Source organism: Somniosus microcephalus, chromosome 9, assembly GCF_052327205.1.
Source record: "Somniosus microcephalus isolate GS21.2 chromosome 9, FLI_Smic_1.0, whole genome shotgun sequence".
Taxonomy (NCBI): domain Eukaryota; kingdom Metazoa; phylum Chordata; class Chondrichthyes; order Squaliformes; family Somniosidae; genus Somniosus; species Somniosus microcephalus.
The window spans coordinates 73,527,774-73,553,283 of NC_140995.1; the positions used below are offsets into that span (position 1 = coordinate 73,527,774).

General features: G+C 47.9%; 1 protein-coding gene across 6 annotated transcripts in view; it reads right to left on the reverse strand.

The window, feature by feature from the left end:
• shprh (SNF2 histone linker PHD RING helicase) overlaps window positions 1–25,510 on the reverse strand; it is a 228,095-nt gene that overhangs the window by 78,044 nt on the left and 124,541 nt on the right. For all 6 annotated transcript variants that reach the window (XR_015079506.1, XR_015079507.1, XM_085996774.1 and 3 more), the window contains 4 exons: window positions 23,070–23,212; window positions 11,435–11,608; window positions 1,812–1,874; window positions 126–351 (listed from right to left, as the gene is read on the reverse strand). Coding sequence is in view for 4 of the 6 variants with exons in the window: in XM_085996774.1 (XP_085852900.1) it covers window positions 126–351; window positions 1,812–1,874; window positions 11,435–11,608; window positions 23,070–23,212 (606 nt within the window). In the remaining 2 variants the exon portion in view is untranslated. The remainder of the gene's footprint in view (window positions 1–125; window positions 352–1,811; window positions 1,875–11,434; window positions 11,609–23,069; window positions 23,213–25,510) is intronic.

Genomic DNA, 25,510 nt, shown 5'->3' on the forward strand with positions numbered 1-25,510 from the left:
ATTTAAACCTATCTATCTCAACAAGATCCAGAGAAAATGTACATTTCATTGCTGGTTTCAATCTATTGAATGTTCTCTGAAATACAGCAGATCAATTCTATTATGTCTGGGAATTTCTCTTGTACCTTGTATTCCTTTTTCCAAGCCTCAAACAGTTCCATGAAGCTGTTCCCTTCCTCTATTAGCAAGGTGTCCATTCGGTGTGCTTTCCCAAAGGCTAAGATGGTTTTTAACGCACGTTCAGTCTCACTTGCAGCCCACAGTCCACGACTAGTGGTAGGCAAGCGTTCATCAACCAGGCCTTCATCCTCTTCAATCATCTCTTCGAAGATTGCTTTCTGCCCCTTAACACTGGAGAATACAGGTAGAGTTTTAGTTTCCCCAATATGGAGTGTACACTCTCTCTCTCTAAAGGGTTTCTGTGTATCCCAATATGGAGTGTACCCCCGGTCCCCATAGGGACATATCCCACCTACATGTCCAGAGAGCTTAGGCACAGCGTTAGGAACTCCAAGTATACACATGGACATGGCTGTCGTTCAACCAGCTAAAACCATGGAACTTTCCGCTGCAGTGCACTGGTAACTTTCCCACTGCTTGTCCTGCCAGTGCTCCCCTACTTATTAGGGCTTTGCTTTCAGGGTTATCTGGAGTCAAGTGCAAAGAGTTCCAGCCCCCAGTGGCAGCTCTACCTCTCCAAGCTGGTGGTTTGATCAAACAAACCCTGGAACTCATGGGCCTGTCTGGCTCTGGAACTGGAACTGGATTACATTAGGGGGCAGATTTGGATCCTAAATTTCATCGCCAGACCCAAAGGGTGACTAGACAATTGATGAGTGTGGGTTTGAATCCTGGCTGGGGGGAAAGCAGGTACCAGGGGCTCCTCACGAGCAGCACAATTCATCACAAAATGTGTGAGGCATTGCTGCCATCTGCCCGATCACAGCGTGGAGGCATGTCAAACAACAACAACTTGCATTTATATAGCACCTTTAACGTAGTAAATTGTTCCGAGGTGCGTCACAGAAACGTAATTAAACAAAATTTGACACTGAGCCACATAAGGAGATATTAGGACAAGTGGCCAAAAGCTTGGTCAAAGATGTAGGTTTTAAGCAGGGTCTTAAAGGAGGAGAGAGAGATGGAGAGGTGGAAAGGTTTAAGGAGGGAATTCTATAGCCTAAGGCCTAGACGGCTGAAGGCACGGCCATCAATGGTGGGGCGAAGGAAGTGGGGGAAGCACAAGAGGCCAGAACTGGAGGAGCACAGATATCTTGGAGGGTTGTAGGGCTGGAGGAGGTTACAGAGATAGGGAGGAGCGAGGCCATGAAGGGGTTTCAACACAAGGATGAGATTTTTAAAATCAAGGCAATGCCAGACTAGGAGCGAATGTAGGTCAGTGAGCTCAGGGGTGATAGGTGAACAGGGCTTGGTGTGAGTTAGGATATGGGCACCAGAATTTTGGATGAGCTCAAGTTTATAGAGGGTGGAAGATGGGAGGCCGGCCAGGAGAGGATTGGAATAGTCGAGTCTGGAGCATGAAGCATGAATGAGTGTGTCAGCAGCAGATGGGTTGAGAGGGGCAGAGATGGGCGATATTATGGATGAGGAAGTCAGAGGTCTTGGTGATGGAGAGGATATGGGGTCGGAAGCTCAGCTCAAGGTCAAAGAGGAGCCAAGGTTGCGAACAGCCTGTTGTTCTGTACCAGGGGGCAGAGTCTATTGTACTGTATCAGAGAACAGGACCTGCTGTACCCACAAAGAGGAGAAAATCCACAAAGAATATTATCCCTTCCAGTTTAAGTACTTGCCTATGCGAGAAAAGCTTGGATTCATATTCTGTAAATAATTCATCTGCCATACAGAATTGACAACTGCAAAACAAAGGAAGAATAAGAGGATTGTTCAGTATTCCATGGGGGAAAAAATCATGTTTCCTTCTGAACAGTTGACTACTGTACAATATGAACAACTACAACAGAAAACATTTACCTGTCCAGGACAAGCAAAAATACAAAGAGACAAATGGCCATTTACATTCATGTATCGGAGAAATGGCCAATTCCCGTACCTGAGAAATGGCCAATTCACGTACCTGAGAAATGGCCAATTCATGTACCTGGGAAATAGCCAATTCATGTAGCTGGGAAATGGTCAATTCATGTACCTGGGAAATGGTAAATTCATGTACTTGGGAAATGGTCAATTCATGTACTTGGGAAATGGCCAATTCATGTACCTGGGAAATGGTCAATTCATGTACCTGGATAACGGTCAATTCGTGTACTTGGGAAATGGCCCATTCATATACCTGAGAAATGGCCAATTCATGTATCTGGGAAAAGGTCAAGTCATGTACCAGGGAAAAGGTCAATTCATGTACCTGAGAAATGGCCCATGTATGTACCTGTCAAATGGCCAATTCATGTACCTGGGAAATGGCCAATTCATGTACCTGGGAAATGGCCAATTCATGTGCCTGGGCAATGGCCAATTCATGCACCTGGGAAATGGCCAAATCAGGTACCTGGGAAATGGCCAATTCGTGTACCTGGTAAAAGGTCAATTCATGTACCTGAGAAATGGTCAATTCATGTACCTGGGAAACGGCCCATGTATGTACCTGGGAAATGGCCCATTCATGTAACTGAGAAATGTCCAATTCATGTACCTGAGAAATGGACAATTCATGTACCCGAGAAATGGCCAATTCCTGTACCCGGGAAATGGCCAATTCATGTACTTGGGAAAAGGTCAATTCATGCACCTGGGAAATGGCCAATTCATGTACCTGGGAAATGGCCAATTCATGTATCTGAGAAACGGCCAATTCATGTAGCTGAGAAATGTTCAATTGATGTACCTGGGAAATGGTCAATTCATGTACCTGGAAATGGCCAATTCATGTACCTGGGAAATGGCCAATTCATGTACCTGGGAAATGGCCAATTCATGTACCTGGTAAATGGCCAATTCATGTACCTGGGAAATGTCTCATTCATGTATCTGAGAAATGGCCAATTCATGTACCTGTGAAATGGCCAATTCGTGTACTTGGGAAATGGCCCATTCATATACCTGAGAAATGGCCAATTCCTGTAACTGGGAAAAGGTCAATTCATGTACCTGGGAAATGGCCAATTCATGGGTACCTGGGAAATGGTCAATTCATGTACCTGGGAAATGGTCAATTCATGTACCTGGGAAATGGCCAATTCATGTACCTGGGAAATGGCCAAATCAGGTATCTGGGAAATGGCCAATTCGTGTACTTGGGAAAAGGTCAATTCATGTACCTGGGAAATGGTCAATTCATGTGCCTGGGAAATGGTCAATTCATGTACCTGGGAAATGGCCAATTCATGTACCTGGGAAACAGCCAATTCATGTACCTGGGAAATGGCCAATTCATGCACCTGGGAAACGGCCAATTCATGCACCTTAGAAATGGCCCATTCATGTACCTGAGAAATGGCTAATTCAAGTACCTGAGAAATGGCCTATTCGTGTACCTGGGAAAAGGTCAATTCATGTACCTGAGAAATGGACAATTCATGTACCTGGGGAATGGCCCATTCATGTACCTGAGAAATGGCCAATTCATGTACCTGAGAAATGGCCAATTCATGTACCTGGGAAATGGTCAATTCATGTACCTGGATAACGGTCAATTCGTGTACTTGGGAAATGGCCCATTCATATACCTGAGAAATGGCCAATTCATGTATCTGGGAAAAGGTCAAGTCATGTACCAGGGAAAAGGTCAATTCATGTACCTGAGAAATGGCCCATGTATGTACCTGTCGAATGGCCAATTCATGTACCTGGGAAATGGCCAATTCATGTACCTGGGAAATGGCCAATTCATGTGCCTGGGCAATGGCCAATTCATGCACCTGGGAAATGGCCAAATCAGGTACCTGGGAAATGGCCAATTCGTGTACCTGGTAAAAGGTCAATTCATGTACCTGAGAAATGGTCAATTCATGTACCTGGGAAACGGCCCATGTATGTACCTGGGAAATGGCCCATTCATGTAACTGAGAAATGTCCAATTCATGTACCTGAGAAATGGACAATTCATGTACCCGAGAAATGGCCAATTCCTGTACTCGGGAAATGGCCAATTCATGTACTTGGGAAAAGGTCAATTCATGCACCTGGGAAATGGCCAATTCATGTACCTGGGAAATGGCCAATTCATGTATCTGAGAAACGGCCAATTCATGTAGCTGAGAAATGTTCAATTGATGTACCTGGGAAATGGTCAATTCATGTACCTGGAAATGGCCAATTCATGTACCTGGGAAATGGCCAATTCACGTACCTGGGAAATGGCCAATTCATGTACCTGGTAAATGGCCAATTCATGTACCTGGGAAATGTCTCATTCATGTACCTTAGAAATGGCCCATTCATGTACCTTAGAAATGGCCCATTCATGTACCTGAGAAATGGCCAATTCATGTACCTGAGAAATGGCCAATTCATGTACCTGTGAAATGGCCAATTCGTGTACTTGGGAAATGGCCCATTCATATACCTGAGAAATGGCCAATTCCTGTAACTGGGAAAAGGTCAATTCATGTACCTGGGAAATGGCCAATTCATGGGTACCTGGGAAATGGTCAATTCATGTACCTGGGAAATGGTCAATTCATGTACCTGGGAAATGGCCAATTCATGTACCTGGGAAATGGCCAATTCATGTGCCTGGGCAATGGCCAATTCATGCACCTGGGAAATGGCCAAATCAGGTACCTGGGAAATGGCCAATTCGTGTACCTGGTAAAAGGTCAATTCATGTACCTGAGAAATGGTCAATTCATGTACCTGGGAAACGGCCCATGTATGTACCTGGGAAATGGCCCATTCATGTAACTGAGAAATGTCCAATTCATGTACCTGAGAAATGGACAATTCATGTACCCGAGAAATGGCCAATTCCTGTACTCGGGAAATGGCCAATTCATGTACTTGGGAAAAGGTCAATTCATGCACCTGGGAAATGGCCAATTCATGTACCTGGGAAATGGCCAATTCATGTATCTGAGAAACGGCCAATTCATGTAGCTGAGAAATGTTCAATTGATGTACCTGGGAAATGGTCAATTCATGTACCTGGAAATGGCCAATTCATGTACCTGGGAAATGGCCAATTCACGTACCTGGGAAATGGCCAATTCATGTACCTGGTAAATGGCCAATTCATGTACCTGGGAAATGTCTCATTCATGTACCTTAGAAATGGCCCATTCATGTACCTGAGAAATGGCCAATTCATGTACCTGAGAAATGGCCAATTCATGTACCTGTGAAATGGCCAATTCGTGTACTTGGGAAATGGCCCATTCATATACCTGAGAAATGGCCAATTCCTGTAACTGGGAAAAGGTCAATTCATGTACCTGGGAAATGGCCAATTCATGGGTACCTGGGAAATGGTCAATTCATGTACCTGGGAAATGGTCAATTCATGTACCTGGGAAATGGTCAATTCATGTACCTGGGAAATGGCCAATTCATGTACCTGGGAAATGGCCAAATCAGGTATCTGGGAAATGGCCAATTCGTGTACTTGGGAAAAGGTCAATTCATGTACCTGGGAAATGGTCAATTCATGTGCTTGGGAAATGGTCAATTCATGTACCTGGGAAATGGCCAATTCATGTACCTGGGAAACGGCCAATTCATGTACCTGGGAAATGGCCAATTCATGCACCTGGGAAACGGCCAATTCATGCACCTTAGAAATGGCCCATTCATGTACCTGAGAAATGGCTAATTCAAGTACCTGAGAAATGGCCTATTCGTGTACCTGGGAAAAGGTCAATTCATGTACCTGAGAAATGGACAATTCATGTACCTGGGAAATGTCTCATTCATGTACCTTAGAAATGGCCCATTCATGTATCTGAGAAATGGCCAATTCATGTACCTGAGAAATGGCCAATTCATGTACCTGTGAAATGGCCAATTCGTGTACTTGGGAAATGGCCCATTCATATACCTGAGAAATGGCCAATTCCTGTAACTGGGAAAAGGTCAATTCATGTACCTGGGAAATGGCCAATTCATGGGTACCTGGGAAATGGTCAATTCATGTACCTGGGAAATGGTCAATTCATGTACCTGGGAAATGGCCAATTCATGTACCTGGGAAATGGCCAAATCAGGTATCTGGGAAATGGCCAATTCGTGTACTTGGGAAAAGGTCAATTCATGTACCTGGGAAATGGTCAATTCATGTGCCTGGGAAATGGTCAATTCATGTACCTGGGAAATGGCCAATTCATGTACCTGGGAAACGGCCAATTCATGTACCTGGGAAATGGCCAATTCATGCACCTGGGAAACGGCCAATTCATGCACCTTAGAAATGGCCCATTCATGTACCTGAGAAATGGCTAATTCAAGTACCTGAGAAATGGCCTATTCGTGTACCTGGGAAAAGGTCAATTCATGTACCTGAGAAATGGACAATTCATGTACCTGGGGAATGGCCCATTCATGTACCTGAGAAATGGCCAATTCATGTACCTGAGAAATGGCCAATTCATGTACCTGGGAAATGGTCAATTCATGTACCTGGATAACGGTCAATTCGTGTACTTGGGAAATGGCCCATTCATATACCTGAGAAATGGCCAATTCATGTATCTGGGAAAAGGTCAAGTCATGTACCAGGGAAAAGGTCAATTCATGTACCTGAGAAATGGCCCATGTATGTACCTGTCGAATGGCCAATTCATGTGCCTGGGCAATGGCCAATTCATGCACCTGGGAAATGGCCAAATCAGGTACCTGGGAAATGGCCAATTCGTGTACCTGGTAAAAGGTCAATTCATGTACCTGAGAAATGGTCAATTCATGTACCTGGGAAACGGCCCATGTATGTACCTGGGAAATGGCCCATTCATGTAACTGAGAAATGTCCAATTCATGTACCTGAGAAATGGACAATTCATGTACCCGAGAAATGGCCAATTCCTGTACTCGGGAAATGGCCAATTCATGTACTTGGGAAAAGGTCAATTCATGCACCTGGGAAATGGCCAATTCATGTACCTGGGAAATGGCCAATTCATGTATCTGAGAAACGGCCAATTCATGTAGCTGAGAAATGTTCAATTGATGTACCTGGGAAATGGTCAATTCATGTACCTGGAAATGGCCAATTCATGTACCTGGGAAATGGCCAATTCACGTACCTGGGAAATGGCCAATTCATGTACCTGGTAAATGGCCAATTCATGTACCTGGGAAATGTCTCATTCATGTACCTTAGAAATGGCCCATTCATGTACCTGAGAAATGGCCAATTCATGTACCTGAGAAATGGCCAATTCATGTACCTGTGAAATGGCCAATTCGTGTACTTGGGAAATGGCCCATTCATATACCTGAGAAATGGCCAATTCCTGTAACTGGGAAAAGGTCAATTCATGTACCTGGGAAATGGCCAATTCATGGGTACCTGGGAAATGGTCAATTCATGTACCTGGGAAATGGTCAATTCATGTACCTGGGAAATGGTCAATTCATGTACCTGGGAAATGGCCAATTCATGTACCTGGGAAATGGCCAAATCAGGTATCTGGGAAATGGCCAATTCGTGTACTTGGGAAAAGGTCAATTCATGTACCTGGGAAATGGTCAATTCATGTGCTTGGGAAATGGTCAATTCATGTACCTGGGAAATGGCCAATTCATGTACCTGGGAAACGGCCAATTCATGTACCTGGGAAATGGCCAATTCATGCACCTGGGAAACGGCCAATTCATGCACCTTAGAAATGGCCCATTCATGTACCTGAGAAATGGCTAATTCAAGTACCTGAGAAATGGCCTATTCGTGTACCTGGGAAAAGGTCAATTCATGTACCTGAGAAATGGACAATTCATGTACCTGGGGAATGGCCCATTCATGTACCTGAGAAATGGCCAATTCAAGTACCTGAGAAATGGCCAATTCGTGTACCTGGGAAAAGGTCAATTCATGTACCTGGGAAATGGCCAATTCGTGCACTTGAGAAATGGCCTATTCATGTGCCTGAGAAATGGCAAATTCACGTACCTGCGAAATGGCCAATTAGTGTACCTGGGTAAATGGCCATTGTAAGTACCTGAAACAATGGTCCTTTCATGTCCTTGAGACAACAACCCATTTGTGTACCTGAACAAGTTCTGCAGTTAGAGGTCTGTTTAGATAGCCCGCACAACTAGGAAACATGATGCTAAAAAGTGGAAAACATTTATTTGGCTGAAGAAACACCAACATCTTGCATTTATAAAGTACTTATAACATAGGAAACATTCCAAAGGAAGAGCTAAGGTGATAAATGCAAAACAAAAAGGAGGAATGACTGCTGCTGTCCTGGCCACACATCTCTCACCTCTAATGTCGTAATGAAATTTTTCTTAATGCATGTTAAATCACATAGTCTCCCTAAAACCATACAAGCTGGCTTAATCAACAACCACAACTTGTATTTATATAGCACCTGTAACGTAGTAAAACGTCCCAAGGTGCTTCACAGGAGCATTATAAGACAAAAAATTTGACACTGAGCCACGTAAGGAGAAATTAGGGCAGGTGACCAAAAGCTTGGTCAAAGACGTAGGTTTTAAGAGCATCTTAAAGGAGGAAAGAGAGGTAGAGAAGCAGAGAGGTTTAAGAAGGGAATTCCAGAGTACCACCAATGGTAGAGCGATTATAATCAGGGATGCTCAAGAGGGCAGAATTAGAGAAGCGCAGATATCTCGGGGGAGTTGTGGGGCTGGAGGAGATTACAGGGATAGGGAGGGGCGAGGCTATGGAGGGATTTGAAAATAAGGATGAGAATTCTGAAATCGAGGCTTTGCTTAACCTGGAGCCAATGTAGGTCAGCGAGCACAGGGGTGATGGGTGAACGGTACTTGGTGCGAGTTAGGACAGGGGCAGCAGAGTTTTGGATCACCTCAAGTTTACGTAGGGTAGAATGTCAGAGGAATAGTCAAGTCTAGAGGTTAGAAAGGTACGGATGAGGGTTTCAGCAGCGGATGAGCTGCGGCAAGGGTGGAGACGAGCGATGCTATGGAGGTGGAAATAGGCAATCTTAGTTATGCTGCGAGTCTACATCCGCGACTCTTCCGACGCCCTCCGTCACTTTAACTGGCCCCAACCATCTCCTTTTCACTATGGACGTCCAATCCCTCTACACCTCCATCCCCCACCAGGATGGCCTGAGGGTGCTCCACTTCTTCCTTGAACAGAGACCCAGCTAGTCCCCATCCACCACCACCCTCCTCCACCTGGCTGAACTTGTTCTCACATTGAACAACTTCTCCTTTGACTCCACTCACTTCCTCCAAATTAAAGGTATTGCTATGGGAACCCGCATGGGTCCCAGCGATGCCTGCCTTATCGTGGGATATGTGGAACATTCTTTGTTCCAGTCCTACTCAGGTCCCCTCCCTCACCTCTTTTTCCGGTACATTGATTCCGTTTCCTGCTCTCGCCCTGAACTAAAACAATTTCATTCACTTTGCTTCCAATTTCCACCCTTCCCTCACCTTCACACGGTCCATCTCCAACTCTTCCCTTCCTCGACTTCTCTGTCTCCATCTCTGGGGATAGACTATTGACAAACATTCACTACCAGCCCACGGACTCCCACAGCTACCTGAACTACACCTCCTCCCACCCCGCTTCCTGTAAGGACTTTATTCCACTCTCCCAGTTTCTCCGTCTCCGCCGCATCTGCTCTGATGATGCCACCTTCCATACCAGTGCTTCAGACATGTCTTCCTTTTTCCTCAACTGAGGATCCCCCTCTACTGTGGTTGACATGGCCCTTGACCGTGTCCGTTCTATTTCCCGCACTTCTGCTCTCACCCCTTCCCCTCCCTCCCAGAACCACGATAGGGTTCCCCTTGTCCTCACCTTTCACCCCATCAGCCTCCACATTCAACGGATCATCCTCCGCCATTTCCGCCACCTCCAGCGTGATCCCACCACCAAACACATGCTTCCCCTTTCAGCATTCCGAAGGGACCACTCCCTCCGCAACACCCTGGTCCACTCCTCTATCACCCCCCCCCAACACCCCTTCCTCTTCACCCAGCACCTTCCCGTGCAGCCGCAGGAGATGCAACACATGCCCTTTTACCTCCACCCAGGTCCGGGGCCCCAAACACTCCTTCCAGGTGAAACAGCGATTTACTTGTACTTCTTGCAATTTAGTATACTGTATTAGCTGCTCACGATATGGTCTCCTCTACATTGGGGAGACTAAACACAGATTGGGTGACTGCTTTGTGGAACACCTCCGTTCAGTCTGTAAGGGTGACCCCGAGCTTCCGGTCGCCTGTCACTTTAATTCTCCGCTCCACTCCCACTCAGACCTCACCGTCCTCGGCCTCTTACACTGTTCCAATGAAGCTCAACATAAGCTCGAGGAACAGCACTTCATCTTTCGATTAGGTACTTTACAGCCTTCTGGACCCAACATAGAGTTCAACAATTTTAGACCATAACCTCTGCCCCTATCCTTTTTTCCCCCCATTTATTTTATTTATTATATATTTTTTTTCGCTCTCCCATATGGCAGCTGTCTTTCATTCTGCCAGCGCCATTTACACTTCATCTAGAGCCATCTTTTGTTTAACTTGTCCCATTATCATCTCCTTTTGCCTTGCAACATCTCTTAATGTCTCTTAATCTCTCCTGCCTTCCATCCTATCACAGACCTTCCCTTTTGTTCTTTCCTCCCCTCCCCCCTTTCCCTGCCGCTGCACTTGCTTAAAAACCTGTTCAATCTCCAGCTTTTTACAGTTCTGACGAAGGGTCATCGACCTGAAACGTTAACTCTGTTTCTCTCTCTACAGATGCTGCCTGACCTGCTGAGTATTTCCAGCATTTTCTTTTTTATTTCAGAGCGGTCAAGGGTTTTTTTTTTTTTTTTTTTTTTTTTTGAGGAGAGGGATGATGACGGTAGATTTGAGGGAGAGGGGGACAGTACCTGAGGAGAGAGAACCCTTAACAATGTCAGCTAACATGGGAGCCAGAAAAGGAAGTTGGGTGATCAGCAGTTTAGTGGGAATAGGGTCAAAGGAGCAGGAAGTGGGTTTCATGGACAAGATGAGCTTGGGGAGGGCAAGAGGGGAGATAGGAGAGAAACTAGAAAAAGATGTGAGTTCAGGGCTAGGGCAGGCGGGAGAGCCTTAGAGGAAATTTGGGTGGTGGGCTAAGGGAAGGGAGGGAAGGGGCTCAGGCAGTTGATCGGATGGTCTTAAACTTAGTGACAAAGAAGTCTATGAACTCCTCGCACCTATTGTTGGAGGTGAGGGTGGAGAAGACACACAACAGAAACATTTTTTGAAAAGAACCAGTTCTGTGTTGCCATTGACAGAAAGCCAACTATGGCATTGCCCAATATAGGATGATACCCACTTGTTCAGGGGAAATCGGACAGGGCGAAGATGGCACACTGTGGTGACTCGAATTTCTTCTTGTGACGGAGGACCCTCTAGATTCTTGACCGAGTCCTGCACCATCTTTTGGGATTTCTTCAGCTCCTCAACTTGTACTGTCAGCACAAACTGCAGGCCTCTGCAATCCCGGAATCTGGGTGTACAAAGTTAATGGTGGTCAACACAAATAACAACGTAAGAACATAAGAATTAGGAGGAGGAGTAGGCCATACAGCCCCTCAAGCCTGCTCCACCATTCAATAAGATCAAGGCTGATCTTCGACCTCACTTTTCCGCCCGATCCCCATATCCCTTGATTCCCCTGGAGTTCAAAAATCAATCTATCTCAGCCTTGAATATACTCAATGACTCAGCATCCACAGCTCTTTGGGGTAGATAATTCCAAAGATTCACAACCCTCTGGGTGAAGGAATTTCTCCTCACCTCAGGGCTAAATGGCCAACCCCTTATCCTGAGACTATAGCCCCTAGTTCTAGACTCTCCAGCCAGCGGAAACAACCTCTCAGCATCTATCCTGTCAATCCCCCTCAGGATCTTATATCTTTCAATGAGAATACCTCTCATTCTTCTAAACTCGAGAGAGTATAGGTCCAATCTACTCAATCTCTCCTCGTAAGACAACCCTCAAATCCCAGGAATCAATCTAGTTCATTAAAAATCTTTAAATTCTTTCAAGTCTCATTGCAGCATTGACAGAAGAAGTTGCTCCAAGTTTTTCTTTCCCTCTTCAATGCTATCGTTAAACACAAAACAAAAAATAATTAAAAACTCTCATTCCAAATGGAGCTCAAATGAGAAAGTGAATGAAGGGGCTAAACTTCCTAAGAAACATAGAAGATAGGAGCAGGAGTAGGCCATTCGGCCCCTCGAGCCTGCTCCACCATTCAATTCAATTCAATTCAATTCAAATCGCTTTATTGGCATGACAAGTTACATCTTATGTTGCCAAAGCATCGAAAAACATTCATGTTTGTTCACAAAAATACAGATCTATCCATACAGTGTATAAACAGATATATCCCTGAGTGTATAAATATACTTTCATATAATTTATATATACTCTTTTCTTATATTTAGTGGTTGTCCCTCTGTTTCCTCTTTCCCCCTCTCTCTCTCTCTTTCCACCTCTCTCTCTCTCTCCTTCCCCCCGCTCTCTCTCTCTCCTTCCCCCCGCTCTCTCTCCTTCCCCCCTCTCTCTCTCCTTCCCCCCCCTCTCTCTCTCTCTCCTTCCCCCCCTCTCTCTCTCCTTCCCCCCCCTCTCTCTCTCTCTCTCCTTCCCCCCTCTCTCTCTCTCTCTCCTTCCTTCCCCCCTCTCTCTCTCTCCTTCCTTCCCCCCTCTCGCTCTCTCCTTCCTCCCCCCTCTCGCTCTCTCTCCTTCCCCCCCCTCTCTCTCTCTCTCCTTCCCCCCCTCCCTCTCTCTCTCTCCTTCCCCCCTTTCTCTCTCTCTCTCCCCTTCCCCCCCTCTCTCTCTCTCTCTCCTTCCCCCCTCTCTCTCTCCTTCCCCCCCTCTCTCTCCCTTATCATCCAAACTCAGTACCCTGTCCCTGCCTTCTCCCCATATCCCTTTAGCCTTAAGAAATATATCTAACTCCTTCTTGAATATATTTAATGAATTGGCCTCACCTTCCTTCTGTGGTAGAGAATTCTACAGGTTCACAACTCTCTGGGTGAAGAAATTCCTCCTCATCTCTGTCCTAAATGGCTTACTCCTTATCTTTAGACGGTGACCCCTGGTTCTGGACTCCCCCACCATCGGGAACATCCTTCCTGCATCTAGTCTGTCTAGTCCTGTTAGAATTTTATAAGTTTCAATGAGATCCCCTCTCATTCTGCTAAACTCTAGCGAATATAAGCCTAATCGACCCAATCTCTCCTCATACATCATTCCTGCCATCCCAGGTATCAGTCTGGTGAATCTTCGCTGCACTCCCTCCACGGCAAGAACATCCTTCCTCAGATAAGGCGACCAAAACTGCACACAATACTCAAGGTGTGGTCTCACCAAGGCCCTGTACAACTGCAGCAAGACATCCTTGTTCCTGTACTCGAATCATCTCGCTACGAAGGCCAACATACCATTTGCCTTCTTAACCACCTGCTGCACCTGCATGCTTACCTTCAGCGACTGGTGCACAAGGACACCCAGGTCTCGTTGCACTTCCCCTTCTCCCAATCTATTGCTGTTCAGATAATAATCTGCCTTCCTGTTTTTGCCACCAAAGTGGATAACCGCACATTTATCCACATTATACTGCATCTGCCATACATCTGCCCAATCACCCAACCTGTCCAAATCATCCTGGAGTTTCTCGGCACCCTGCTCACAGCACACACGCCCACCCAGCTTTGTGTCGTCTGCAAACTTGGCGATATTACATCTAGCTCCCTCGTCTAGATCATTAATATATATCGTGAATAGCTGGGGTCCTAGCACAGATTCCTGCGGTACCCCACTAGTCACTGCCTGCCACTCGGAAAAAGAGCCGTTTATTCCAACTCTTTGCTTCCTGTCTGCTAGCAAGTCCTCTATCCAAGTCAGTACCTTGCCCCCAATCCCATGTGCTTTAACTTTACACACTAATCTCTTATGCGGGACCTTATCGAAAGCCTTCTGAAAGTCCAAATACAGCACATCCACTGGTTCTCCCTTATCTATTCTACCAGTTACATCCTCAAAAAATTCCAGTAGATTAGTCAAGCATGATTTACCTTTTGTAAATCCATGTTGACTTTGTCCGATCCTGTCACTGTTTTCCAAGTGCTCTGCTATTACATCTATCTATATATATAAAGCAGCTCTTCTGTCTGTCCCGATGTCTGTCTGTCTGTCCGTTCTCTATACGTTTGAAAGTTACAGAGCGTACCGACGCGCGCGTCGCCTCAAAAGAAAGCTTGCGATTCCGGACCGGTCATAGGCGTATTTACGTTTCGGCCGCACAAAAATCCCGCCCGCGGTATCCGAAAAACATTCAGCCTTCCGCTCATTAGCATCTCATTAGCGACCGTGTGACGTCGAGGTCGACCAATCGGACGGCGGGTTCCTTCCTACAGTTGAGTGTCGAGTGACTCGACGATTGACCAATCCTACGCTTCGGTGACCTGACCGGTCGACCAATTTTTCACGATTTTTTCCCCACACTTTCAGTGTGTTAGGGAAGTAAGGTAAATATTTGAATTATGTGTTAGGGAATTAATTAACAATTTATTTGAGTTTTATATTGTGTTTAGCAACCACCCCCCTCCTCCTCACCCTCGCGCAGGGGGGACTCGGGGCCTGAAGCTCAAAAAATTTCTCTCTCTCTCTCCTTCTCCTCTTCCCTCTCTCTCCTTCTCCTCTTCCCTCTCTCCTCTTCCCTCTCTCTCCTTCTCCTCTTCCCTCTCTGTCTCTCTCTACTTCCCCCTCTCAGGTTTCACGGTGTCGCGGACGGAGCGCGGGCGGGCCGCCCGAAGTTTCCCGCTCGCTAACGGCCGCCAAACCGCCCTTGCCTGCTCCCCGCGGGCCGCCTCGCGCCGCCCGCACTGACCGCGCATGCGCCGCCCGCCCGCCCATCAGCCGCGCGATACGCGGGGGACCTCAGCTCCGGTCTGTCCCGGCCTCAGAACCCGACCGCGCCTTAAGCGCTAGGCCCCGCACAGCCGCTATCGCAACGGCACCGGACCTCAGGCGCTAGGCAGGGGGAGGGTCCGGAGAGAGGGACAGAGGGGAGTGGGGGAGGGGAGGGGTGGGGGTGGGCGAGGGGAGGGTAGGTGTGGGGGTGGGGGAGGGGAGGGAGGGAGAGGAGGGAAGGGAGAGGAGGGGAGGGAGAGAGGGGAGGGAGAGAGGGAAGGGGAGGGAGGGATAGGACAGGGAGAGGACATGACAGGGAGAGGGGGGACATACAGGGGCAGGGAGACCAAGCGCCCCAAAATTGCCCTTGCAACGCGGGGCTCCCCAGCTAGTCTGTTATAATGGACTCTAGCATTTTCCCCACTACCGATGTCAGATTTACTGGTCTATAATTCCCCGTTTTCTCTCTACCACCTTTTTTGAATAGTGGGGTTGTGGCGGAGCCACCAGGGGGACTCTGATCTAATGTACATAATTATCTTTAACAAATTATTTGCTACAGAATGAATCTGTATCTTTGTTCATATCATTAAGAATGAGACCAAACGCAATGACGTCATCACGTTAATCACGTGATCCTCCAGCGGCGGGAAAACGTGATGACGCCATGACGAATTTTCATGAACAATTTTCGCGGAAGAAGCGAAGCGCGACGAAACATGGATGCGAACTCCGTGGCTTTGAAGCTCCCACAGTTTTGGGAACAACAGGCGGCCTCCTGGTTCGTCCAAGCAGAAGCACAATTCGTTCTCCAAAACATCGTTGCGGATCAGACCCGTTACCTTTACGTGGTCTCCGCACTCGACAGCTCCACGGCCTCACGGATCATCAGCCTGCTCGAAAACCCCCCCCGGTTGACAGCACGGTTAATACAGGTCTTCGGGCTCACAAAGGCGAAGCTTGCCCGCCGGCTACTCGCTTTGCCCGGGCTTGGCCCAGGCACCCCTCCCCCGCGAACGCCGCACTGACACCTCCATCCCCCAGCTTGTGTTTTTACCACGCCCGTTTCGGCGTGAAAGCCAGAGGCTGCCGCCCTCCCTGCAGTTTCGCGCCTAAAAAAAAAGACATCAACACCAGCAGCAACTCCAGAAAAGGAGGACCGAGTCTGAGGGACGTTCCACGGCCGCGATGGCGATTGGAAATTCCAGGATGCTCCTCTACATTACAGATTCCCTCTCAGGCCGGCGCTTTATATGCGGCACCGGGGCGCAGTGTTGCATCCTTCCTGCCTCAGCACTCGACATTCAGTTTGGGATGCATGGCCCCTCCCTCGTGGCAGCTAATGGCGGGGCCATTCGTTCCTTTGGCAAACGGCGGGTCCAGGTGTGCTTCGGCGGGCCACGGTTTCAGTGGGAATTTATTACAGTCAAGGTTTCGCAAGCCATCCTCGGCGCGGATTTCTTATGCGCCAACAGCTTCTTGGTGGATGTAAGAAATAGTCGATTGGTCAACGCGGCCACCTTCCACTCCATCCCTTGCTTCCGCAGTTCCGCAACGTCGCACACTGTCTCCTGCGCGTTGCCCTTGCCGGACGAGTTCACTCGCCTATTAGGTGAATTCCCGGAGCTGACCAAGCCCACTTTCTCCTCCTCGGCCACTAAGCATGGTGTCGAACACCACATTACTACGACTGGCTCTCCAGTTTACGCACGAGCTCGGCGCCTGGAACCCGGCAAGCTCGGGGCTGCGAAGGCAGAGTTTGCCACGATGGAACGGCTGGGGATTATTCGCCGGTCAAATAGTCCCTGGTCCTCGCCTCTCCACATCGTCCCGAAGCCCGGTGGTGGATGGCGGCCATGCGGGGACTACCGACGCCTTAATGACGCCACTACTCCCGATCGGTACCCGATCCCACATATACAGGATTTCTCCGCCCATTTGGCGGGAAACTCAATCTTGTCCAAGGTCAACCTCGTCCGTGGCTACCACCAAGTTCCCGTACACCCGCAGGACGTCCAGAAAACGGCTGTCATCATTCCCTTTGGACTGTTCGAGTTTCTACGGATGCCATTTGGGCTCAAGAACGCCGCACAGGCTTTTCAACGACTAATGGACTCGGTCCTGCGGGATCTTCCTTTTTTATTTGTCTACCTTGACGACATCCTGATAGCCAGCTCTACCAAAGAGGAACACGTCTGCCACCTCCGCACCCTCTTTCGGCGCCTCAGCCAACATGGCCTCATAATCAACCCAGCCAAGTGTCAGTTCAGCCTACAACAGACTGACTTCTTGGGCCACCGCCGGAGGGCGCAATTCCGCTGCAGTCAAAGGTCGAAGCAATTACGGCATTCCCCAGGCCGCAGTCCACCAAGGCTCTTCAAGAATTCCTGGGCATGGTGAATTTCTACCACTGCTTTGTGCCCAAGGCAGCACGACTCATGCAGCCCCTCTATGAGGCCCTCAAAGGCAAGGCCGGAAAGGGTACAATAGCCTGGACGGTCGAAATGGACAACGCTTTCGACAACACAAAAACCGCTCTAGCCAATGCAACTATGTTGGCGCACCCTCTGCCAGGTGCCACCATCGCCCTTACCACCGATACTTCCGACTATGCCATAGGCGCTGTGCAGGAACAGTGGGTCAACGGGACGTGGCAACCACTGGCATTTTTCAGCCGCCAACTCCAGTGCAACGAACGCAAATACAGCACTTTCAACTGGGAGTTGCTGGCGCTGTTCCTGGCTATCCGCCATTTCCGTTTTTTGTTAGAAGGACGTCCCTTCACTGCGTTTGTAGATCACAAACCACTGACCTTCGCCATGGCCAAGACCGCCGAACCGCGGTCGGCTCGACAGCAGCGACAGCTGACTTTCATTTCCGAATTCACGACAGACGTCCAACACGTAGCTGGCAAGGACAACTTGGTAGCTGATTGCCTTTCTTGCGTGACCGTACGGGCGGTCCAGCTGGGCATCAATTATGCCCTCTTGGCTACCGATCAGGCATCCGACCCTGAAACACAGGTGTATCGCACCGACACCTCTAGCCTCCAACTGACCGATGTGCAATTCCACGCTGCAGGCACCTCGTTACTCTGCGATGTCTCCATGGGAGATCCCCGCCCGATCGTTCCAGTCGCCTGGCGCCGCAAAGTTTTCGACGCCATACATGGGCTTTCGCATCCTGGCATGAAGGCATCTCAAAAATTAATGTCGGCTAAGTTCGTCTGGAGAGGAATGTGTAAGGATATCCGCAACTGGGCTAACACCTGCGTCGTCTGTCAAACATCTAAGGTGCAACGTCACGTTAAGGCCCCATTGACCACGTTCGCAGTACCAGAACGTCGATTCAACCATGTCAACGTGGACCTCGTCGGGCCGCTTCCACCGTCGCAGGGGTTCACACACATTCTCACCTTGGTCGATCGTACTACTAGATGGCCAGAGGCAGTTCCTCTGGCGTCTACTACGTCCGCTGATGTCGCCACAGCATTCCTCTCCTCGTGGGTCGCACGTTTCGGCGAACATCTCTTCAGACCGCGGTAAACAGTTCTCTTCCGAGCTCTGGAACGCTGTGGCCCAGGGTCTCGGCACCAAGCTTCACCGCACCACGGCCTATCACCCGCAAGCAAACGGTTTGTGCGCACATTTCCACAGATCGTTAAAGGCATCGCTGAGGGCCAGCCTCCAAGGCGCCGGATGGGTGGATAAGCTTCCGTGGGTCATGTTGGGTCTCCGCACGGCACCCAAAGAGGACCTGCAATCGTCCGCTGCGGAGCTCGTGTACGGCCAGCCACTCCGCGTACCGAGAGATTTCCTGCCGCTTCCAACTGAGCCGTGGTCCGCAGCCGAGCAACTCAGCAGCCACCGGGAAACAGCCCGGGCTTTTGCGCCTATCCCAACTTCGCATCACGGCCTTCCATCTTCACATGTACCAGCGGAGCTAAAGAATGCTGAATTTGTATTCATTCGTCATGATGCCCATAGGGATCCGCTCAAGGCCCCTTGCACAGGCCCTTTTCGCGTACTGGAGACAGGCGACAAGAGTTTCTCTGTAGACATCGGCGGTAAACCCGACCACATATCCATTGACCGTCTCAAACCGGCACACCTGGACATCGACCGGCCAGTACAGACTGCGCAGCCACCACGACGTAGTCGACCTCCCGCTGCATCCACGCCAGGCCGAAGGCTTCCATCCGCCAGCCCGCCCGCTGTTCAACAACGTCCACTCCAAGAATACAGGAGTCGCTCTGACAGGCTTGTCAGACCTCCTAGTCAATTGACTTTTACTGTTAAAGACAATTCTGGGGGGGCGCATGTGGCGGAGCCACCAGGGGGACTCTGATCTAATGTACATAATTATCTTTAACAAATTATTAGCTACAGAATGAATCTGTATCTTTGTTCATATCATTGCATGTACATAGCGCGGTCCCTTTAAGAATGAGACCAAACGCGATGACGTCATCACGTTGATCACGTGATCCTCCAGCGGCGGGGAAACGTGATGACGTCAGGCTGGGGAGCCGCCCTAGCCGAGCCAGCAAAGAGTACAGACCTGTAATGTAGTTCTCCTGTGTTTTCGTTTTAAACTCTGTTGATTAGTATTAAACATCGTTTGTTTGATAGACTGACTTGACCTCAGTCCTTTAGTTAGGAATTTAGCCATTCCTACAGGGTAACATTAGCTACCCTCCAATCCAGAGTTATAGCCATAGAGTTATACAGCACAGAAAGAGGCCCTTCGGCCCATTGCATCCGCGCCGGCCATCAAGCCCTGTCTAATCTAATCCCATTTTCCAGCATTTGGTCCGTAGCCTTGTATGCTATGACATTTCAAGTGCTCATCCAAATGCTTCTTGAATGTTGTGAGGGTTCCTGCCTCTACCACCCTTTCAGGCAGTGAGTTCCAGATTCCAACCACCCTCTGGGTCAAAAAGTTTTTCCTCAAATCCCCTCTAAACCTCCTGCCCCATACCTTGAATCTATGCCCCCTTGTTATTGACCCCTCTACTAAGGGGAAAAGTTCCTTTCTATCCATCCTATCTGTGCCTCTCATAATTTTGTATACCTCAATCAGGTCCCCCCTCAGCCTTCTCTGCTCCAAGGAAAACAACCCCAGCCTGTCCAGTCTTTCTTCATAGCTGAAGCGCTCCAGCCCAGGTAACATCCTGGTAAATCTCCTCTGCACCCTCTCCAAAGCAATCACATCCTTCTTATGGTGTGGCGACCAGAACTGCACACAGTACTCCAGCTGTGGCCTTACCAGCGTTTTGTACAGCTCCATCATAACCTCCCTGCTCTTATATTCTATGCCTCGACTAATGAAGGCAAGTATCCCATATGCCTTTTTAACCACCTTATCCACCTGTTCTGCTGCCTTCATGCCTTCATGCACACCAAGGTCCATCTGATCCTCTGTCTTTCCTAGGGTCTTACCATTCATTGTATATTCCCTTGCCTTGTTAGTCCGTCCAAAATACATCACCTCACACTTTTCAGGGTTAAACTCCATTTGCCACTGTTCCGCCCATCTGACCAACCCATCTATATCGTCCTGTAGCCTGAGGCTTCCCTCCTCGCTATTTACCACCCCACCAATTTTCGTGTCATCTGCGAACTTACTGATCATACCTTTTACATTCACATCCAAATCATTAATGTAGACCACAAACAGCAAGGGACCCAGCTGGACACAGGCTTCCAGTCACAAAAACAACCTTCCACCATCACCCTCTGCCTTCTGCCACTAAGCCAGTTTTGGATCCAATGTGCCAAGGCACCCTGGATCCCATGGGCTCTTACCTTCCTGACCAGTCTCCTATGCGGGACTTTATCAAAAGCCTTACTGAAATCCATGTAAACCACATCCACTGCCCTACCCTCATCCACACACCTAGTCACCCCTCGAAAAATTCAATCAAATTGGTCAGGCATGATCTTCCCTTGACAAAGCCATGCTGGCTATCCCTAATTAATCCCTGCTTCTCCAAGTGGAGACCAATTCTGTCCCTCAGAATTTTTTCCAATAATTTCCCTACCACTGATGTTAGGCTCACTGGCCTGTAATTCCCTGGTTTATCCCTACTACCCTTCTTGAATAATGGTACTACGTTAGCTGTTCTCCAGTCCTCTGGCACATCACCTGTGGCCAGAGAGGTTCTGAAAATTTGAGTCAGAGCCCCTGCAATCTCCTCCTTTGCCTCACATAGTAGCCTGGGATACATCTCGTCCGGGCCTGGGGATTTATCCACTTTTAAGCCTGCTAAAACCGCTAGTACCTCCTCCCTCTCGATGCTAATATGTTCAAGTATATCACAGTCCCCCTGCCCGATTTCTATGTCCACATCGTCCTTCTCCATAGTGAACCCAGGTGCAAAAAATTAATTTAAAACCCCACCTACATCCTCTGGCTCTACACACAGTTTACCACTTTGGTCCCTAATGGGCCCTACTCTTTCCCTAGTTATCCTCTTGCCCTTAATATACTTATAAAACACCTTAGGATTTTCCTTTATTTTGCTCGCCAGTGTTATTTCATGGCCCCTCCTCACTTTCCTAATTTCTTTTTTTTAAGTATCCCCCTGCACTTTTTATACTCCTCTAGGGCTTCCTCTGTCTTTAGTCCTTTGTATCTGCCAAAAGCCCCCCTTTTTTTCCTAATCCATTCTCGTATATCCCTTGATGACATCCAAGGTTCCCTGGGCTTGTTGGTCCCACCCTTGACCTTTACGGGAACATGTTGCCATTGTACTCTCTCAATTTCCTTTCTGAAAGACTCCCATTGCTCCGATGTGGATTTTCCTTCAAGTAGCTGATCCCAGTCCACATTGGCCAGATCCTGCCGTATCATATTAAAATCGGCCTTCCCCCAATTTAGAACCTTTATTTCCGGTCCATCCTTGTCCTTTTCCATGACTACCTTAAATCTCACTGAATTATGGTCACTGTCACCAAAGTGCTCACCTACTAACACTTCTATCCATGGGAACTGTTCCAGAATCTATAGAGTTTTGGAAGATGACCAGCAACGCATCTACTATATCGGATGTAGATTATCAGGCCCTGGGGATTTATCGGCCTTCAATCCCATCAATTTCCTTAACACCATTTCCCTACAAATACTGATTTCATTCAGTTCCTCCCTCTCATTAGACCCTATGTTCCCCGACATCTCTCAGAGGTTATTTGTGTCCTCCTTTGTGAAGACAGAACCAAAGTATGTATTTAATTGGTCTGCCATTTCTTTGTTCCCCATTATAAATTCCCCTGATTCTGACTGCAAGGGACCTACACTTGACTTCACCAATCTTTTTCTCTTCACATATCTATAGAAGCTTTTACAGTCAATTTTTATGTTCCCTGCAAGCTTACTCTCATACTCTATTTTCCCCTAAGGCGGTGAGGTTATCTAACCCAGCCTTGGCGATGAGTTGAGGTCAGTTTCGAAGATGCTGTTTCTTCTTTTTCTGCTGCCGTTCCCTCTGTCTCTCACAGACTCTGAAGTACAAACAGGCTTAAAAATTGCATTTGCCTCCTTCCAGCGGCCATTGTACATGTGCTGCGCCTCCATCTATGTTGTTCCAAAGTGCGGCCACTGCTCAGTCCCCAGACTACATGCGCCCGCCTGGACCCTTGCGCTTCTCGCACTCTCTGTCCCTGTCCCCCTCTCTCCGACCCTGTCTTTCTCTCTCTCTGTCCCCATCTCTCTCTCTCTCTTTCTCCCTCTGTCCCTGTCTCTCTCTCTCTGTTCCTGTCACTCTCTCTCTCTGTGTTCCTGTCATTCTCTCTGTCCCTGTCTCTCTCTCTCTCTCTGTCTGGAACATCTGATGGATTGATTCCAATAGCCTCTAGTCATGGTCCTCCAAACAACATGACTGGTCAATGCCACCAACTGCCAAACGCAGTGAAAAAAGCTGAATTTTCTGGTGAAACACTGACCATCAGCTTAACATGCTGAGGGTTAGCATATGGGTTTTAGAGTGCACCAGCATGAAAGAAAGAGTGCAACTATCGGATATTAGACAGCATGCAAATCTACTTACTTTTCAGCCATGGAAAGTTTGCTAGCTTGCTGCTTGTAGCTGGACGAGATTTCATTTTGCACTCTCGTCACGAGTTCTTCATCCAGAGCAGCTTGCAGTACACGCTCAATGATACCGAGCCACCAAGGAGCCCCAAAGTGAATCTGTGGGAAGGACACAAAAATGGGAAGAGAAAGACATTCCAATATCTCAAGATAATGCTCAGCTGTTCCGTCCTATTTCCCAATTTCAAAAAACATCAGTGCCAATACATAGAAGATAGGAGCAGGAGTAGGCCATTCGGCCCCCTCGAACCTGCTCCGCCATTCAACGAGATCATGGCTGATCATCCAAATTCAGTACCCTGTCCCTGCTTTTCCCCATATCCCTTGATCCCTTTAGCCTTAAGAAATATATCCAACTCCTTCTTGAATATATTTAATGATTGGCCTCCACTGCCTTCTGTGGTAGAGAATTCCACAGGTTCACCACTCTCTGGGTGAAGAAATTCCTCCTCATCTCTGTCCTAAATGGCTTACCCCTTATCCTTAGACTGTGACCCCTGGTTCTGGACTCCCCGACCATCGGGACCATCCTTCCTGCATCTAGTCTGTCTAGTCCTATTAGAATTTTATAAGTTTCAATGAGATCCCCTCTCATTCTTCTAAACTCCAGCGAGTATAAGCCCAATCGACCCAATCTCTCCTCATAAGTCATTCCTGCCATCCCAGGTATCAGCCTGGTGAATCTTCGCTGCCCTCCCTACATGGCAAGAACATCCTTCCTCAGATCAGGCGACCAAAACTGCACACAATACTCAAGATGTGGTCTCACCAAGGCCCTGTACAGCTGCAGCAGGACATCCTTGTTCCTGTACTCGAACCCTCTTGCTACGAAGGCCAACATACCATTTGCCTTCTTAACCGCCTGCTGCACCTGCATGCTTACCTTCAGCGACTGGTGCACAAGGACACTCAGGTCCCGTTGCACTTCCCCTTCTCCCAATCTATTGCCATTCAGATAATAATCTGCCTTCCTGTTTTTGACACCAAAGTGGATAACCTCGCATTTATCCACGTTATATTGCATCTGCCATGCTTCTGCCTAATCACCCAACCTGTCCAAATCGTACTGGAGTTTCTCGCATCCTCCTCATAGCACACACGCCCACCCAGCTTTGTGTCGTCTGCAAACTTGGAGATATTACATCTAGTTCCCTCGTCTAGATCATTAATATATATTAGCCCAGAAATTCTGGTCTCCACGGTGAGTACACACGGGGTACTCACCCGTAGGCCCAATGGAAGTGCCGGTTTCCTGCATGCACTGTGCATGCGCGGGAAACCAGCACTTCCGTTCCTCTGAACGAAGGGGTTCAGAGGTCGAACGCGTGCGCGGGGTAGGCTGCGCGTGCGCATGGAACTTCAGTGTTTTTTTTTTTTTTTTTACAGGTTTTCCCGGAAAGGTAAGTCTGCAGAAGTTAGAAATGTGAAAAGCAGGCGTAAGGCCTGCTTTTTACAAGGTAAGTGGTGAATTAATTAAAATTAAAACATTTTTTCCACAGGTTTATTATTTTTAAATACTATAAAGCAAAGTAAGTTTATTTTTAGCCCCGTTAGAAAATAAAATTATTTTTTTCAAAAATTTAAATTATTGTTTAAAAGTTATTTAATGTAATTTATAGTTTATTTAAAAAATGTGATGTTTTAAAAAAAATTATTTGAAGATTTAGTGATGTTTTGTAAGAAGAAGGGGCCTGTAGTATTTCTAAGTTTGACAGCACTTCCTGTCAGATCCCAGGGGACGCATCGAACTAACTGCGCCCCTAGGATACGCAAGCACTGCATGCCGGCAGCTGCACCAGGCCCTGGATCGGAATTCCACGCGGGCCCACAGCTCAATGGCCGGCGCGCAAGGTAAGTACAGGTCGGGGGCTTGCACCCGCGGGAAGCCCCTGACCCGAATTTCTGGGCCATTGTGAATAGCTGGGGTCCTAGGACTGATCCCTGCGGTACCCCACTAGTCACTGCCTGCCACTTGGAAAAAGACCCATTTATTCCAACTCTTTGCTTTCTGTCTGCCAACCAGTTCTCTATCCAAGTCAATACCTTGCCCCCAATCCCATGTGCCTTAACTTTACACGCTAATCTCTTATGAGGGACCTTATCGAAAGCCTTCTGAAAGTCCAAATACACCACATCCACTGATTCTCCCTTATCTATTTTACCAGTTACATCTTCAAAAAATTCCAGTGGATTAGTCAAGCACGGTTTACCTTTTGTAAATCCATGTTGACTTTGTCCGATCCTGTCACTGTTTTCCAAGTGCTCTGCTATTACATCTTTTATAATGGACTCTAGCATTTTCCCCACTACCGATGTCAGGCTTACCGGTCTGTAATTCCCCGTTTTCTCTCTACCACCTTTTTGAATAGTGGGGTAACATTAGCTACCCTCCAATTC